The sequence below is a fragment of the Acipenser ruthenus genome, chromosome 3 (genome assembly GCF_902713425.1).
Source record: "Acipenser ruthenus chromosome 3, fAciRut3.2 maternal haplotype, whole genome shotgun sequence".
Taxonomy (NCBI): domain Eukaryota; kingdom Metazoa; phylum Chordata; class Actinopteri; order Acipenseriformes; family Acipenseridae; genus Acipenser; species Acipenser ruthenus.
The window spans coordinates 6521815-6542043 of NC_081191.1; the positions used below are offsets into that span (position 1 = coordinate 6521815).

Genomic DNA, 20229 nt, shown 5'->3' on the forward strand with positions numbered 1-20229 from the left:
ATCACCGATTGTGTATTATTTTGCCAAAACTAGAAGTAGCGGCCTAATTTCTTTAAAATCGGAATACCCCTTCGCTGTTCAGTAGATATCTAAATACATTTCTGTATGCAGCTATTTAGATAAAACATGCGTATTACTATTTAAATTATTCCACAATTATTACATTTTTTGAGCAAATGCTTTTACAGTGGTCTCTGAGTCGCATCGCCTAAATGATTTTTAAAATTGTCATGTCAAGATAGATATTGCTTTGAAGCCCGACCTGTTATGACATGTTTATTTAATGTAGCTAAGAAATATTTATCTCATTATTGCCCAAGTGTATTTGAAGGTATTTATTTTCTTATTTGTATCCGTCATCCAACAGACGTGCGTTGTTGTGGAGAAGTGGTACCATTTTACAACAACAACAACAACAACAACAACGACAACAACAACAATAATAATAATAAAACAGTGAATTAAATAATTGCAAACTATAGTTCTTGCATTTCTACAATTGAAAATTGGTGTTGCTTTAATAAAATATTAGTCGTAGCATATTGTTATTTATCAAATAAGGCACGGTTTAAACCTTATTATAGTCTTATATATATATATATATATATATATATATATATATATATATATATATATATATATATATATATATATATATATATATAGTTAGAACAGATATTAGAATAACGATGGAGCTGATTTTAAGATTTTGCTGTTAACTTACAAGCCCCTGAATGGATTAGCACCTAGTTATTTGTAGGAGTTACTGACCCCGTATCTTCCAAACCGCACTCTGAGATCACAGGATGCGGGGCTGCTGGTTGTACCTAGGGTCAACAAAAGCAACACGGGAGGCAGGGTTTTTTCCTTCTAGATCTCTTAAATTATTGAATGCTCTGCCTTCGTTTGTCAGGGAAGCTGGGATCGTTACAGTTTTCAAATCAAGACTAAAAACGCACTTTTATACAATGGCTTTCTTATCTTAGTGGATTTTAACGTAACTTGGCTGCTTTTGTATTATGTGTATACTGTTATTTAAATATGTTATTTAAATGGTCGGATTGTGGCAGTTGTATGTGTGACATGCTATACAAATGTATTGTGGTTTGTTCTTTTTTCTGCTATAAAAAGCGCTATATAAATGTAATAAATATAAGATATAATATATCAGAAAATATAAAAGACGTTCATGGTGACCCCCAATACACGCCCAGGAGGAATGTCGGGTTTTTGAGGGACAAAAATGCACATTTAACGACTTCGCAGTTTATTTTAAAAATAATTTACAACTGCGTTATGGCACAATTAATAATAAAATAGCCTAAACAAAGTTTGCAAAGTACCATGGATTCATATATGAAATAAATAAATAAATAAATAAATACAATGTAAAAAAGGGGAAAATGTCCTGAAGTGTAAAATATTATAAGAAGGTTTCTGCTCAGTTAAAATAACCTGTAATATGATATCATTTTGAATTGAATATGAAGTGCGACCTGTGGGATTAGTGCTGTGATTTTTCCGAAAAATGAAACTATTCTATATGTACAATAGAGACCGTTACTGTCCCATCGAGTCATGAAAATGAATGCCGATTGATCCATTTTGTGGTTTTGAAGCCAACACAAATGGAAACAGAGAATCGAAACAGAAAATAGACGCAAGGATTCGAGAGAGCTAAAAAAAAAAAGACCTCTCTCACACACACACTCTTACACACCCTCTCTCTCCCTCTCTCTCTCTCTCTCTCTCTCTCTCTCTCTCTCTCTCTCTCTCTCTCTCACACACACACACAGAAAATATCTGCCAATTTGTGCATCTGATCACATGATCTGCACCTCCCTGTAATGGATGGAGATAGATCTCCACGTCAGCTTACGTCTCAAAATTTTTACTCCACGGATCTGCTTCAAAGAGGCAGGAGCAGCAGCGTAAGGAGAACCATGCTAAGGACAGCTTTTCCGGGGAGCCCGAGGTAGAGTAATGATGGATTTTGATGAGCGAGTTTCTGTGGGCTCTAACATGTATTTGCCCAGTTGTACGTACTACGTCTCGGGTCCTGATTTCTCCAGCATCCCTTCCTTTTTACCCCAGACACCGTCTTCTCGCCCCATGACGTACTCTTATTCGTCTAACCTGCCCCAGGTTCAACCTGTGAGAGAAGTAACCTTCAGGGACTATGCCATTGATGCATCCAATAAATGGCACCACCGAAGCAATCTATCCCATTGCTATTCAGCAGAGGAGATTATGCACAGAGACTGCCTGCCTTCCCCTACAACTAGCATGGGGGAAATGTTCGTGAAAAACGGCTCCGCTGTGTACCATTCAAGCTCCAATGCAACGTCCAGTTTCTACAGCAGCGTGGGGAGAAATGGTGTGCTGCCCCAAGCCTTTGACCAGTTTTTTGAGACGGCGTATGGAAACTCAGAAAACCCACCAGCCGATTACTCTGGGGACAAAAGCAGCAACAAATTACCTGCTGCTGCTGCAATGCTCTGCTCTGAGACATGCAGGGAGACGGAGGAGAAACAGCGAGGAGAGGAAAGCAGCAGCCCCGAGTCCTCTTCCGGCAACAATGAAGAGAAATCTAGCAGCAGCAGTACGTATAAAGACAGCGCCCCGGTTATGAGAGAAAGTTTGCAATCTCGCGCGCTGCTGTTAACATTTTTATATGCTGTTTTATAAGCATATAAGGTTTATGGAGGGCCTGTAGATTCCCCCAACAAAACGTTCTTATAAACTGCATGATCACGTGTTTGGGATTGAAATTGGCCGTGAAATACCCCAGGCCAATCGCTGGCTTAAAAAAAAAAACCTCTTTTAACTCTTTTAAAACTCTTATAATACGGAATGTTAAAAGGGGTTACATTTATTTATTTTTTCACAATAACGTTAATTATAGTGATACTACACACGCATCTGAGATGTATTATAAGACAGTTAATAGGTTATGTAAAGCACATCTATGCCGCTCTGAAATTCATATACTAAATTCAAGGTGAATTTAGTTTTGTATACTTACCTATATGTAATTGTTGAACGGGATCATTTTACATATATACAGCATGCATGTTTGTTGCATGAATATCATAAATATCATTTGATTATGCCATATGTTTCTACAATTCCATTAGTAAATGTCAATATGTTTATACTGCGAACATGTGTGTTATTCAGTCGCACTGTACTGTAGAAGTTCTGTAACATTATTTTAACTGCTAGAGACACATGCTAGTCGTGTTTTGCGAAAATACTTTTTAGAAGAAGCACATTTTCTCGTTTTCTTTGTGCGTTTAACTGGATTGGTGATCATATTGCAGTTGGTTTAATTATATTTAATTAAAAGCTCAATACAATCCGAGAACATACTGTTTAAGGTTCACTAAAGATATCGCTTAAAGAATGGACTGTGTCGGATCTGTATCGAAAACGGTAACGTTGAAAATAGTCCCCACGTAATGGTAATGCTTACTTATGAAGATATGATCTATATTGGGGGTATTGGGGAAAGGATTACATATATAAAGTATAGAATTAGTGAAAAAATGAGTTTACCAAAATGAATAGCACATCTGAAACAGAATGTTTCTACTGGTATTTCAAATAAAGAATAACCAATAGGAGCCGATGACCCTGCTGTTCCATTTTCATAATTGAATGTTTAACCATTGAATGTTTAACCATTTCCATTCTCTTGCAGAATCTATTCAATCTACATGTTTTTTTTTTTTTTTTTTTTGCAGGTAGCCAGCGTACTCGAAAGAAGAGATGCCCCTACACAAAATACCAAATCAGAGAACTGGAAAGGGAATTCTTTTTCAGTGTCTACATCAACAAGGAGAAGCGCCTTCAGCTGTCGCGAATGCTCAACCTCACCGACCGCCAAGTCAAAATCTGGTTTCAGAATAGAAGGATGAAAGAAAAGAAATTGAACAGAGACCGGTTACAGTATTACACTACCAATCCACTGCTTTAAGGCTGTTTAACTCTATACATCTTCATTTGTCAGGAAACCAACGTTCTCTTCTGTTGTGACAATGTCGAGGTACAACAGTTAATACAAATTATAAATACCAAACAACATCAGCGAACAATGAAAAGATAATTTAAAGGAATAATTTCAGGCGTCGCTTGTTTGTTCAGATGTAAAAAAAAAAGAAAAAGAAAAGAAAAGAAAACTGGAACCATTGTTTTTATTCGTCCCTTAGTGATGTAACATTTATTTTACAACCCCGGTGGCGTGTGTATAAATCTATTTGTTTTTCCCATAAAGAAACACATTTTCACATTTTATTGAATATTTAATTGAATGTTATGTGAAATATTGCTCCCGTGTTTAAATTGCGTTCCTGATCTGTCAATGAGAAAGTAGATTAAATCAACTGCGGATTCATATTATATCCGGTACAGGACTTTGTGCACCTGGACCTTGGTGTGTGTGTGTGTGTGTGTGTGTGTGTTACTATACATATATATATATATATATATATATATATATATATATATATATATATATATATATATATATATATATATATATATTATATATATATATATATATATATATATATATATATATATATATATATATATATATATATATATATATATATATATTTACACCAACAGACAATGAATATAATGTTTTAACCCAGTATATTTTAAGATTGTTAAGACTGTATAATTCGCAATCTCAAACACTTAATAATGTTTTACCCCTACTGGGTGTTTCTACGTTTGTACACGTAATGTTTAGGAGCTTTCATAGTCATGCTGGTATATTATGTGATGCGATTCCATACAACCATACAAAAATACATTTAAACAGAGTGTAGATACAGGGTTATATATGGGTTTATATGTAAACAGTGTATATTCTAATGTCACAAGGTTTCATTTGTGTTTGTGCAATGTACTGTACACAGAGACATTAATAACCCCAGTTCAATGTTTACTTTTGAAGAGCAAGAGTATGGGTCCTGGCGTTATGGGACAGACCATTGTCTTTTAACTGATAATGTTTACAAATGGTATTTGTATAATGCCTTTAAACATATGGCATTGAAATTCATGAATTTACTTTATTATGCAACCAAGATTTACGCTTAGTTTCTTATTAACCAGTGGGGGCATTTTTCATTAATTGGAAAAAAAAAACCTCACTTGATGGTTGTAACGAAAAAAAAGACATCCATTTAAATCTACATACGTAGAAGTTATTTTGTACTCCATTTGCGCTAAGTAACGTTGTAATTAAGGAAATAAAACGTATTTTTCTATCAACAAATGTGCTTGCGTATATACAGAAAACGCGTACACATATAAATGGTTCACTTTTCTTGGTGTTTAGTTAAACCTGTTTATCACAGTGCCATTTCACCAGAAATATTTTCTGTATGTGTAAATATACCTACCATTTGTGTCCTGTAAAAAACCTATTGCATGCGCGCACTCACACAAGGCACATTGATAATAAAAACTGAATTGTGTACATTTCGAAGTTGTTGGTTAAAATATTCGGGTTTTGTTAATGTTGAAGATGTTCTCCTTTTTATTATAGTTTTTGGCCCAAATCAAAACACTTAATTTACTACCTGAAAGGTAAATGAATAACAATTAATGTTAAGAGGTGTTCTTAGATAACGAGGTCAAAGGGATAGGCTCTCACAAAACACATGTTTTCGGTCAGTGGCGATTGTTAATGCAAACCTCTTTTAAATAAATAAATAAATAAAATCCTTGCATCATTTAATTTAAAATAAATGATTAGGAACAGAAAGTATTTAAAATATATGAGAACACATTTACTTATCTTTTTTAAAGTTATAAACCCTTTAATTAATTTACCCTGAAGACTGTTTTTGGTAAATTCGTCATTTGACGTATTTGTTATACAATATTGCAATATTTGAAACATGTTTAAAGGTTAAATAAATAAATAATAATAAAAAATACTTAATTTTAACTGTTAATGTATTGGCTTTGAACTTCTATATTCCTATAGACATCACCTATACGCTTGGGGTGAGGGGCAACATACTGCCCAGACCCCCCTCTGCCGGCGACACAGCCCACTCTACTCAAATGATATTTTCACACACACACACACACACACACACACACACACACACACACACACACACACACACACACACACACACACACACACACACACACACATACATATATATGGGAAAAGCACATTCACTTTCAGAAGACTGCATTTTTTCTTTTTTTTTCTTTTTTTATGCTCGATCTTAAAAGAAGATTGGTCGTGGAACTCATCGGTTTAGGGTCTGTGGAATCCCGACCTAATTACAGCACATCCTCCCTGTTGTTGTGGCAACTTGGTCATAAAAACTGTCTGAGTCTGGTGCATTTGCAGAATCCGAGAGCACGGCAGTAAAATGTCTGAGACCAAGGTTATTAACTGTTTGTAAGGAGTAAAAAAGAAGGAATGGAGCACTGAGGTCCCTTTCCCGCAGACTGGCCGGGCTCCGTATTCGTCATATTGGTATACTCAGGAATCCATACCAGGATGCTTGTCCACAGGGTGGCAGCCTTCAGATCAATCTCAAACCAGTTGATGTAGAAATCCTAACAGGATTCCGATCTGTATCCTGAAATATATCTGAGGGGGAACTGGTTTATCATTGTATAAAAAAAAGTCATGTAACAAGTGTAAAACAAATTAAAATAAGTAAATTCAATTGTTATATTACTATTTTTAAAGACAAGATTGAAGTTCATGAAGGTAAGAAATGTATCCTTGAAGTTTTTAAAATCATCTGAATAGTTTGCTTGTTAACAGTATAATTCTATGATTTACAATAGGCTACATGTTATTCTAAATGCAATTAAACGATAAGTTATAATAATAGGATTATTATTTATAATGCATTTGCAACACTATAGTTTCGTCTTCTTGTTCTTCTTGGTCTTCTTGTTCTTGTTCTTCTTGTTCTTCTTCTTCTTCTTCTTCTTCTTCTCTTAGTGTGACAGTAGTAACAAGTCTACTAGTAGAATCGGACACTTTTTAATTTTAATATTACTGTATTCTGAAATAATTAGTAATATGCAGATATGTCATTATTAACTAGCTTCAGTAATATATATATATATATATATATATATATATATATATATATATATATATATATATATATATATATATATATATATATATCAAGCAGACATTGGCACAATAACGTTTTTTGCTTCTATCTATCTATCTATCTATCTATCTATCTATCTATCTATCTATCTATCTATCTATCTATCTATGTTTCAGTAAAAAACATATTATTGCACTTTCTCTGTACATTACATGGGGTGCCATATCGTAATCCAGAAAAGCGAGTGACTTGATCAAATGTGTTACCTTCTGCATGGGTTGAACCGTTTCTAAACTGTACGAATGTGTCACCTTCTGCATGGGTTGAACCGTTTCTAAACTGTACAAATGAAGCGGACTGATCGAGACAAATCCTGCAATAAAACAAATGTCAGCATAAAGGGTGACATATAGTGACATGATATATATATATATATATATATATATATATATATATATATATATATATATATATATATATATATATATATATAGCCTAAACCAAAAAGGTACACATTTAAATATGATCTGTTAAATATTAAGCATCATAAAAGCGAAAATATATTTCCAATCCAAATTTCAACAAAGTTACAGTTTATTGTAAACTCGGTGTATAAATTGCTATTAGAAATAAATGCAGCTTTGAATGCTCTTTTGATTGTGGGCCTTTGAAAGCTTCTGTTTTATTTTGTCTCTGGTGAAAAATAACAGCTTCCGGTGGATGTAATAAAATGCTCGATTATAATACACACTGTAATGATACATTTGACAATACTATGCCACAACCAGCCACATTGAATAAAGCTGGTAAAATGCACACATTCATGTTTTTTGAAGTCGCATTTATTTCTTACGACTTATAATTATGTATATTTTAAACAACAACAAGATGATAGGAGGAGCATCGCCATTCCGAAAACCAACCGTCTATTTAATATCTTTTTTGATATTTTACGCATAGCCAGTATCAGTTTTATTATTATCTTCTTTCTTTTCTTTTATGTCTGTGCTTTTTCGTTGGTAGAATTTTTCTAGAAAAAATGTGCCCCTTTTGAGTTGTTTTTTTAGTAATATTTTCTCATTTCTCATTAATTCATGTCCGATTAATTTCGGTTTACTATGAGTTTACGGAATGTATATTTTAGATGGTCTTAGAAGAGAATTGACCTGCAGGGTGAGAAAACAAAAACACGCATAAAGTTCACGATCTAGTCTAAAAACAATGACGGGGTTAGCGCCTTCTGTGCGCTTTGTTTACTCAGTCGTCCAAAGGAAAGCCATTAGGGGGGGAAAAAAATAACCCAAATTATATCTTAATACAACGCCAGCCACAAACGTTTTATTTTCCTAATGTGAAACTGTCAGGTTGTAATTTGTCTTACACAGTTGAGCCAAACTATATTCTCGCAACTGCAATTAAAAACACGTTTGCTGGGCTCATATATCTTTGTTTTTCTCTGTTCCTCAAGTACTGCTTTCACTGTTACATGCTGGGATTTTTTTGTTTTTTGGATTTAGTCCTTAGTATTTTAGAATGTATTATATTAACAACAAAACCACATATTCCGCTGTGATGAATTTGCATGTTACTGAGTTGCATTCATAACTTAAGCCTATTAATAACCACTTAATCGTCGAGCTCCGACACGCTTTTCATGTGGCTATGTATGTATGTATAAACCTGTGACAGGGGAACCTGACAAGGAACTGTCCACAACACATAAACACGATGCGGGTTTAACCCAGTTGTGTACGCTTATGATGATGATGATTATTATTACTACTTTTATTTTAATACACGTGATATATTTATGCATTTTGTTAATTGTATAATTTCCTCAATGTACCACAGTGGTTTAATAACATTTTGTTTAATATGAGCATTTTATTATTTTAGGGAAACAACAGCGCAGCCGAATGAGCCGAAGGCCCCTTGCAGATGGCCCCTGAAACTAAAATAATATGGCCGTGAGCTGGCATTCCTGTCCCGCTGATTCCTGTACACAAATCCAACAGCCTGCTTCCAATTAATGGTTGAAGTTTAGATGTTCATTTGGCTAAAAATTCAAAAACATAATGTTCAATACTAATATCAAAAAGTATATTATTATAAGCTTCCTAATATTTTCGCGGTTTTAGAAATATTGTGCATCTTGTGCGAGATCGGTAGGCCTACATACTGTATTGCTAGTCTTTGTAAGTCTTCGCAGTATTACGCGGTGTATTTTCGCATTTTTATTTTTTATGGTAAATGTTCATTAGGCATGTTTACATGGACATACACAATGCCAACTTGCAACTATATAGACAAATGAGCATATATATATATATATATATATATATATATATATATATATATATATATATATATATATATATATATATATATATATATATATATATATATATATATATATATATATGCTTATTTGTCAACAAGTCAGAACAGTTTCCAGACTTCAGAATCTGCAGACCCAAATGTCTGAAAACCTGTGTCCCAAAGTTGGAACTTGAACTCAGTCTTAAAATGAACTGTATCATTTTTAGTAATACTTGAAAATAAACACCATTTAGGCTAACTGCCAATTCAAGCTGGTGTACTTTGTTTAATGCTGACGTCTGACGTTTAACCCTGTACCTATAGAAATGCATTACCTTCAATTAACTAACTTAATAGTATAATTCATTGACGGCAGCTTGTAACAATTGATCATTTTGTCATCTGCTATGAAATACCATTTAAAAACTTTTTTAAAAATCTATTCGTTGCACCATTTTCATAGAAGGCCTTACGTTTAGGTTTTAATAGCAAATATTTGAGATTAATTACTATATTGGTTAGGATATTTTTAAAATTCCAAAGCGTAGCCGACCCTTCCGATATGAATTGTGGACATGATAAATTGTACAACCAGTGAAGTAATCCTTCTGAATGTAATTCTGAGTATTACCTAATGGAAATTCTCTATATTCAAAATGAACAAATGAAATATAAACGTGTATTGATTTGTTTTGATCTTTACCGACGGCGGATCTGACCCCTGCCATTGCGTAGTTCACTTTGGGAGGAGCTGCTGCTCTGCCTGAGCTCTCATTGGTTGTCAGCTCGGACAGTGTAGTCGGGTTCTCTCTAATCACATCGGCATGTTTTGCACAAGAAATGTCAGCCAGAAAGGGCTGCCTTCTCCCTTCGCCAAAATATACCACAACAATGTCATGCTCAGACAGCCCGGCTGGAAACTCGTTTTTAGTAGACTCCTTGATCAATGGCAGCCGAGGCGAAGGAGGTGGGGGTTACTATCAGGGCAGTGACTACTTGCCACCAGCTTCAGAGCTGTCCTGCGTACTGCCGAATTGTGGATTTGTTTCTGGACTGGGTAAACGGAACGAGGGTAACTCTCACGCTATGGTCCCCACGTCCAGCCCCTACATGCCGGGGATGGAGGTATGGCTAGATCCGCCACGATCCTGCCGCATGGAGCAACCTGCGAGCCAGCAGCAGGTAGCGCCTTGCTCCTTTTCTCCGAACATTAAAGAGGAGAGTGCTTATTGCCTGTATGAGTCAGAGAAGTGCCCGAAAGGTTCAACGGCAGAGGATCTCTCCTTTTCAAGGCTAATACCTGGATCCTGTTCTGCCACTGATAGCAGCACCGTGCCTGTACCAGGCTACTTCCGCCTGTCTCAGACTTACGCAAATCCCAAGGTTTATCACGGGGTTCAAGCCGGTACCTCTCAGTTTCTTCTACAGCCTCAGATTCGTTTAGATACACCCCCGTCTTCTTCTGCTTTGGTAGAGGCTGGAAAGAAAGCGGGCAAAGAAGCCTCCTCGAGTAATTTAACTGGTCTCTCTCAAAGAGAAGAGACGCAGGCTTCTCAGGCAGCAGAGGAATCTTCACCAGAACCTACTGAAAACAGCAAAACAAGTCCAAACAAATCAACCAAAGGTAGGTAAATAACTGTCATAAAGGTAGATTGGTGACAATCAAAAGACACATTCAGTGACACATGTGGCAACAACCGCTGTTTATTCTGACCGTGTGACCTTTTTATATTTGGGCGTGATCACTGTTGTAAAAATTAACGTCCACTTCACAGTTTATTGCTTAAGTTAACATTTCTGATTACGTTCTGACCAAGTTATGTTCTTTTTTGAATAGTTTAGAAAACCAACACAATAACATTAGTGGAACCACTCAAATTAAATATGATTTTAGCTTAGTATTCCAAAGTAAACATTAAAGACAGCCAATAAATAAGCCTATAAAGCTAAATACATAAAACAAATATATAAAACGTATAACATACATTTTGAAGGAATAGCGTATATGCTGTGTAGCTCTATAAATTCCTCAGTATTAGATTATCTTATGTAGTCTATTTGAAACACATAGAAGCTACATCAATTTACACACCAAACGTTAGAATAAAACGTTTTTAGCTTTTTTATTTTTACAATATATATTGCATTATTTGCCTATACATACAATTATATCATTGTTACTACTGAAAATTCACGATTTTTTTAATATTGTGTTATACACAGTTAGTATTGCTATGTTAAAACGAGAATGACAAAAACAACATACATTTAGAACTAAATTGAAATTTCCATTGAATTACACCGGCCTTGCACATACCTACTGGCTTACAGTCAAAGGCACATAACAAACAAAAAATGTGACTTTTTTCCCCTTCTCTCAAGGAGATACAAAAAGTGAAAGCACTGTGAACTGGTTGACAGCGAAAAGTGGAAGGAAGAAAAGGTGTCCCTACACCAAACACCAGACTCTGGAGCTAGAAAAGGAGTTCCTTTTCAATATGTACCTGACTCGAGAGCGGCGCCTAGAGATCAGCCGCTGTGTCCACCTGACTGACAGACAAGTCAAAATCTGGTTTCAGAACCGAAGAATGAAACTGAAGAAAATGAGCCGGGAGAACAGGATTCGCGAGCTCACCGCGAATTTGAGCTTTTCGTGATAAACTCCACAGCTGCCTATCTTCTACCTTTTTTTTTCAAATTCTTGAGAGATTGCCTGCATTTTCCACACACACCCTAAACGAGTTGCTGCTCGACTGTGTATCATTACAATTGAAATGTTGTGGGTAAAAGTGTTAAATAATTGGAAGAATATAATTTCTTAGAATTACGTCTGTGGTTTACAAGGGTCTATTTTATATTATTTTACTTTTTTTATCATTATTTTTAAATTGTGGGCTATGAAATATTAAACATCATGGGAAGTTTTTCAAAAACCAAATAATTTCCAAAGGACTTAATTGGATTGATTTCAATTAGATGTTTACTCTATTTACTAGATTAGGTTCAAATTTCGACTGAAATGAAATGAGATGCATGGATATAAGGGAGGTAGATGTCTTTATTTTCAATATAAAGATCAAGTGAGTGTGTAGAATAACACTGAGCATATACCAGAAATCTAATACGTCATCTCACAAAAGGATGAGGCTTTAACTAGACATGTTAGCATAATGCTATGCAGATATTTGCGTATACAACCCAGTTGTTGCGTGTATATAAACACTTTTGACTATGGCGTTGCCATTGAAAGGCAGACTTTATAATGTTCAATTTGCCATGTTTCTGTTTCTGCCAATGGAAAAACATGTGCTTGGTTCAGAAAAATATAGACCAAGAAAAAAAAAAGATTGTTATTCATTCTATACTGTGAAAAGTAATGGTCACTTATTGTGGTATAATAAAATAATGGTGGTGGTATTATAATGAAAGCAGATATGTCTGGCATTATTAATGAATGATCAGCTCTATACACTGTTTTTGAACAGGTTTATTTCTTTTGTAAACCGACTTTTCCTAAAGCACTGATTCGCTACAACCGTTTATGTTATCCTATCTATCTATCTATCTATCTATCTATCTATCTATCTATCTATCTATCTATCTATCTATCTATCTATCTATCTAATCTATAATATCTGGACGTTTCGGTCTGCAAGTTCTTCTTCAGCTGGATGCAAAAAGCACGGTTGTAAACAAGCTGTTGTTACAAACAAGCTGTCTTTTAAAAGAAAAGTTCTGGATAATGACTTCAGAATAGAATATTCATTCCAAGAGGGTTTAAAGTGTTTAATTTGAAAATGAATTCGCGTTCTTTTTGCGCCATGGCTGCATTTGTATCCCACAAATCTCATAGCACTGATTTTTCCATCCAGCTGAAGAAGTAGTTCGAAACGTCCTGATATAATAGATGTTTATCAATTCTTCACATTTTTGCGTGCCTACATTACATTTTTCTTTTAGATTCTGCACCTTTTAGTACGCAGCAGTTTTCCCTCTTCAAATTTTAAACGTGTGTGTCTGTGTGTGTGTGTGTGTCTGTGTGTGTGTGTGTGTGTGTGTGTGTGTCTGTGTCTGTGTGTGTCTGTGTGTCTATGTCTGTGTGTGTCTGTGTGTGTCTGTGTCTGTGTGTCTGTGTGTCTGTGTGTGTGTGTCTGTGTCTGTGTGTGTCTGTGTGTGTCTGTGTGTCTGTGTCTGTGTGTGTCTGTGTCTGTGTGTCTGTGTGTGTGTCTGTGTGTGTCTGTGTGTGTGTGGTGTTATGCATTTAACGAATATCTTTTTTGACAACCTGTGTAACAGACGTGTTTTTGAGAATTTGTTCTAGTCTTGCACATTGTTTACAGCTGCCTACTGCCCGCAATTACAGTTGGAAAGCCATTTAAATATTACCTAGACGGTCGTAATTTGTCTGGGCCATATAGCAATAGTGCTGTTAGGTTTGTCGGCTTTTGTTAAGTTTTATGACTAGCTAGTATATCTGGATTGTTGCTGTCTTGGGCGACTGGTTTCAGTTGAGTGAAAGCTGCAGAGAAAGAGGAAGCACATTACATTGCTTAACTTGAGGAAATTGAGTTCCTTTGAGCCTGGAACTGATGGTGGATCTTTCGAATGCAGGAACACTTAACTTAATCTGCGGGAAAAGAGCGTCGGAAAAGGTGAGCCCACAGAGAGGACGGGCTGTTATGCCTTTCCTCTTTTAATTGGAAGAAAATTAAACCACAAGTGTTTTTTTTTAAATATATTTTGTGTCTTTTAATATATAGGGCATATTCAATTGGAGTGCCGTACCAGTTTATATGTATCCACATGGAAATACGTTTATTTACTAATATAGCATGGTTAGATCTCATTAAAAATCAGTTCAATACATGGTTAAAATGTGTAGAGGCCAACATAATCTATGATTGATAGGATCTGTGAAATGAAGTGGGGACTACCAAGCGATCATTTGTCAGAGAGTTCGGGATTATCACGAGAACTTTGTTGTTCTCTTTTATTTCTATGTGTTCTTATTGTGGAAACAAAAGAAATGCTTTGAAGGACTGCTGTGTGATTTAGGTAGTCTCATGTTGTTGGGGCTCCATTTTCTTTCCCTACAACACGGAACTGTCTCAATTGCTCCAGTTAAACTCATCAGCATGCATGCAGAGCATTTACTTTAACGTGTATTATGTCAGTAATATTAATATCATAATTGTTTGCTTTTTTTAAATCACAAGGTGTAAATTGTAATATTTTGTTTAAGAATATGGTGTTAAAAAAAACAACGAAAACAAACAAACAAAATATACATCAATATGCTCAGTTCCCATTTAAAACTGCAAATGTGCACGACCGGTACGAGGGGTTAAATAGAAGCCCAGCTTCAGGTTTGTTGTCTGATATAACACATGTCTTTTCAGAAAAAGAAGAAAAAAAAGACGAACGTCAATAGGCCATTTGTTTTAAACATTCGCTAATCCTTACAGAGTCACAAGGCCTCGGTTATGATCATTGCACTTAGCATGGCTCCAAGTTGCCTGAGGAACCAAATGTACAACAGCGCCCTCGCTGGACTGCCAGGAAAGCGTCGTCGGGACCTGCAGTGTAACACACTAAACACAACAGCAGACAGGGCCTTTATTGCAGATGTTTAGAGGAGACAGGCTGGTTATCTGACAAAATACGCAAATAACCATTCAACTGACTTAACAGCACGCAATCTCCGTTCAGTCTACAATACCAATTAACTGTATTGCCCAGGGTACAAAACCTGGTGTGTCGCCATAAAACACACTGTCAATGTTTTGTTTGTATTTATGTATTTGTAGAATGTTACATTCATTTTATGTGTCAAAATAAACTGTAGATTTAAGCATATTTCTGATATCAAAGGTGTATAGTCAATAGCATTCAATAAACTCAGTTATGTCCTTGGGTACCAAAAACACAGCTGTAGAATTGTGATTTGTAATTTGTATGTAGAAAATTGAACGGTACCAGTGATTTCCTCATAGTTTATATTTTGCAAGGCTATGTATTATTATCATCTCCGGTGTTCGTGCGTTGTGATCAGTTTTATAACCGTAATTGCACGCATTGTATATTCGTATTTATTTGCATTTTTTTTCCACACTTAGCTTTATTATTTGACAATAAACAGTGTAATATTTCATCTTTTAAAATAATGCTCAGAATAAAATGTGATGTGTTTTCCAATTCAAGCTTCACGTTTTCTCTTTTTATAGTTATAGTATTTTTAAATTGGCCCTATTATGAACGACGCATTAAAATAACTAACTTACAGTTTATTCAAAGAAAAGCGGTCGTGGATTTCTCAGTGGACTGTAACATGTTATGTAAATGTATATTATTCTGTATGTATATTTTGCAATATTTGTCGTGTTCTGTTTATGTGTATATTTATATAGCCTAATGTTTTCCAGCAGGCTTACCTTTTTTAAAATAATTACCAAATATATGTTATTTTTATTTATTATTGCAGTGCAGAACAATTGCGTTAATGTGTCCGAATCGTTTGAATAATGTGTGCGTCATGTTTTCTTTAGTTTGCTTGTTTGTCTCTGTTGTAAATTCTGTATATGATTATATGCCGCCAGCACTGTATAATAATAATAATAATAATAATAATAATAATAATAATAATAATAATAATAATAATAATAATAATAATAATATACTGGGTTTTAAACACCGCACTTGATATAGGTCGAATCACAGTGATTTAGTCCCATATAACCCTCCGCTCCTCTTCTGTGTCCAGCCGAGGTAATTTCGCAAATAGACAAAAGAAACAACAACAACAACAACAACAACAACAACAACAACAACAACAACAACATCAAAAATAAAATAAAAATTAATGAATGTAATTTCTAAATTCAAAGTAGCATAAAGAGACGTTTAACCCAATCACCATAAACACATAATAACAGAATATCGTGGAAGTCGGCTAGATTGGTGTTAGAATGTTGACTAGGTTTGTTAATTAGAACATATTTTCTTTTAAAGTGAGCGTTGATTATAAGCTACAAATGCAACAAGAGACAAACAAACTGGTCCGTATATACCTATACAAAAACGTAATCAATAGACATATAACGTATGTATTAAGAATATAAAAACAATGAAACAATAGAAAATATAAAACTTGGGTTAAAACATTTAAACTAAATCGTACCTTATTTATACATCTTTAATAGAGGGGAGGGTATTTGTTAATTTGGTGTTAAAACCATGTGTGCCTCCTGTTTAAATTCCATATTTAAATTGTGAAATAACAGAAGTTACATTCATGTGCTCTTTTATATATCAGCAGGCTTGTTACATCTGTTTGTTTTGGAATGTGAAAACGGAATTCTGCGCCCATTTCAAAGTGCACACCACATATTAAAACTGGCATCGAAACAAATTGTTTTGCAGTCTCTCCATAAACCTGAATGCAGTTCCCACGCCCATATTAAACAATTTCACAAAATAATTGAACACCAGGAGAGCCATCACATTTAACTGGCCCTGAACATAAAAAAGGAAACATATATGTAATAAGACACAAAACCGTGGAATAATAATAATAATAATAATAATAATAATAATAATAATAATAATAATAATAATAATAATAATAATAATAATAATTTTAAAAATACACAGAAACAACAAGGTGAATTCGCGCTTATACACTGAACATTTTCAACAAATAATCTGTTTGTGCTTCATTCGCGCGCTCAATTTATATGAAGGTTAACGATTTTAATTTATTCTTTAGAACAAAAAGCTTCTGATGGACTGATTAATGCAGCAGTGTGGAGTAGTGGTTAGGGCTCTGGACTCTTAACCGGAGGGTCGTGGGTTCAGTCCCCGGAGGGGGACACTACTACTGTACCCTTTAGCAAGGTACTTTACCTAGATTGCACCAGTAAAAACTCAACTGTATAAATGGGTAATTGTATGTAAAAATAATGTGATTTCTTGTAACAATTGTAAGTCGCCCTGCATAAGGGCGTCTGCTAAGAAACAATCTTTTTTTTTAATGATGACATAAAATAGTCCCTTAGAAGTTCCTCTACACATTTCAGATGTTAATCTCTTGGCCACGATTGAAATAAACTTCACTGTACATATCGAATAATAATATCCCTTTGCATAAAAGCATATTACTTTTTATGACTGGAGAACATTGACCCTTTAGCAGTCTGCGGACTGATATATACTTTATTGTTCTGCTGGTGGGATCACGTGACGATTCGGACCCAATAGAATGTTAGGCAACGTTCAATTTATTAGCTGACTGTAGTTCTTTGTGAGGCCAAGATACTTGAAAATCTACAGTTTCTTATTTACTGAGGATAGCGCGCTCTGTGTTTTTTTGCAATGTCGACTTCAGGGACTCTTGCCAATTATTATGTAGACTCTCTTATAATCCACGAGGGCGAGGATCTCTTACAGTCCAGATATCCCTCTGGTCCAGTGGTTCAACAGGCAAGGCAACCAGCTTTGGCTGAGCACAGTGAACAGACACCATGTAGTTTCCAGCCTAAACCCTGTGTATTCAGCACAACCTGGAGCCCCGTTCACACTCAGCCACCCAGCAATGCTTCCACGGTGTATCACCCGTACGCGCATCACCAGGCTCCGGCTGGAGAAACCGATGGAAGGTGTATGCGTTCTTGGTTACTGGAGCCAATGCCCGGAGCTTTGCCTTTCCCCGGATTACCACCAAACAGGCAGTACGACATTAAACCCGAGCCGCTGACCAGGAGAGGTGACTGCAACACTTTCGATACACACACTTTGGTTTTGTCTGAATATCCTGGCCTGTCTTCTTCAGGAGAGCAGGGAAAAAAATCCAGTGAAATTGCGTTTCCCGACAATAGTGCGGTTGAAGACAAAAAAGAAATAGATCCAAGTAAGTCTATCGTGTTGAGCGTTCTTTCTGCAAATCGATATTAAATATTTTTCTAAATAATCTGTGCTAAAATAAATAAATAAGTAAATAAACAAATAAATAAATACATAAATAAATGATACAAACCGTGTTAAATGCTGTCAATGAAATCGTCCTTTGAATACATTTGTAAATGCAAAAAAGTTCAATAAAATCTGATAAAATAATACAATGCTAAAATAATAAAATAAATAAAGATAAAAGCAAGACGGAAAAACAAACACTGAAAATGTGTCTGATGTTCTATAATGGTGCATTAGCTGTTACTCTGTGGAACTCGGCCTTTACAATTAGAACATATGGAAAACGTAGTTCATAATTTTAGTATATTTATTTATTGTATGTATTTGTTTCTTTATTATCTATTTGTATAAAATTAAATAATCAATGGAATTATAATGTCGTCTGAAATGTGATATAATGCACTATGCCATGGTTAATGGTTATTGTCCTGTGAAATGGTTAATGTCAATATGTATAAAACTGTTGTTTTATAATTTTGAACCTTTTTTCAGATAATCCTGCTGCCAACTGGCTGCATGCAAGCTCGACAAGAAAAAAGCGCTGTCCTTACACTAAACACCAGACGTTAGAGTTGGAAAAGGAGTTTTTGTTTAACATGTATCTCACCAGAGATCGCAGATACGAAGTGGCAAGACAGCTAAATCTTACCGAAAGACAAGTTAAGATCTGGTTTCAAAACAGGAGGATGAAGATGAAGAAAATCAATAAAGATCGGCCGAAAGACGAGTGATATTAGTCGAGTTGTTGCTACAAAACATGCAAACCATGCAGGCCTCGTTGAACGAGGGCATAGCATATCATTTCATGACATCAGCACAAATTTCCTTAATGGCAAATATAAAAAGAATACGTAACTGGCTTTCATAAAGTACAGGGAATTCACAAGACGTTTGTATGGAGTTTTAATCGATTTACAAGTTAAATATTCTTTACATGAAAACTATCTTTTACTGCACAACTTGGTAATGGGCTGTTCAGTTCGATCTGTGTACCGTAGTGAATTGTATTTGTTTTAATGCAGCAGACCTACCTGCTCCTAAAAACGCTGTCTTAGCCTGGTAGCGATGTTTGTGTGATTGGACATTTGTGTTCTGGTGTTGAGCCTGTTGTGATTGTGGAAACTACATCTCGATTTAACTCAGGTTGGGAATGAGGAAAGCGTCGCTGAAACTAAACTATTGTAAATAAGAATAAGTGGGTGTTATAAATAAAACTAGCAAACATAATGCAAGTAATGAGATATGCTAACAAATGTATGGGGTGCATGTTGTCGCACCTATTTAAAATAACGTATTTAACTGAATGCAGAATAACTTGATATGCTGTCTCTTAAGGATAAAATGGAACAAATACTTTGATATTATTTATGTAACACTGAACAAATGTTAGATGTTTTTGACTACATATATGTAATTTAATTGAACTACCTTATTCATGTAAAAAAAATAAGCATAAAATATTTGAAAGGCTTACATAGATGTAATGTTTTATTCGTGACGTTATTGAGCAAGGCTGAATGCTTTGACGCGTGTGTATAGATTAAACCACTTTTGTTTGTAAGAAAACACTGTATACATTCTGGAAAGATTACCTCGTGGCCTGTTGACAAAACGTTTATGTTTTCCAATGTAGTTCCGTTTGTATTTTAATAAAAGGTTGTGCCTTCCCAAAATGTCCATGGGTATTCATTTATCAGTCACTTTCAACACAATGATGTTCCGGTGTTCTTCGATTGCTCCTAAATGCATGATCATTTCTTGACATTTCTTGAAATTACATTATTTGGCACTAAAATGGTTAAATAAATTAATAAATTAATAAATT

The 20229-nt window shown here is 35.0% G+C and overlaps 2 protein-coding genes and 1 pseudogene across 2 annotated transcripts; all 3 read left to right on the forward strand.

The window, feature by feature from the left end:
• The first annotated feature begins 1832 nt into the window (after positions 1 to 1832).
• LOC117394916 (homeobox protein Hox-A11-like) lies at positions 1833 to 4463 on the forward strand (annotated as a pseudogene).
• A 5791-nt stretch (positions 4464 to 10254) lies between these two features.
• LOC117394919 (homeobox protein Hox-A10-like) lies at positions 10255 to 19002 on the forward strand. The gene is made up of 3 exons (XM_033993657.3): positions 10255 to 11061; positions 11820 to 14089; positions 18897 to 19002. Exons 1-2 carry the CDS (start codon positions 10278 to 10280, stop codon positions 12092 to 12094), a joined length of 1059 nt encoding a protein of 352 aa, XP_033849548.3. The 5' UTR covers positions 10255 to 10277; the 3' UTR covers positions 12095 to 14089; positions 18897 to 19002.
• LOC117394882 (homeobox protein Hox-A9-like) lies at positions 17369 to 20130 on the forward strand. Its single transcript, XM_033993560.3, has 2 exons — positions 17369 to 18342; positions 18897 to 20130. The coding sequence occupies exons 1-2, from the start codon at positions 17808 to 17810 to the stop codon at positions 19133 to 19135; spliced, it is 774 nt and encodes a 257-aa protein (XP_033849451.1). The 5' UTR covers positions 17369 to 17807; the 3' UTR covers positions 19136 to 20130.
• The last annotated feature ends 99 nt before the right edge of the window (positions 20131 to 20229 follow it).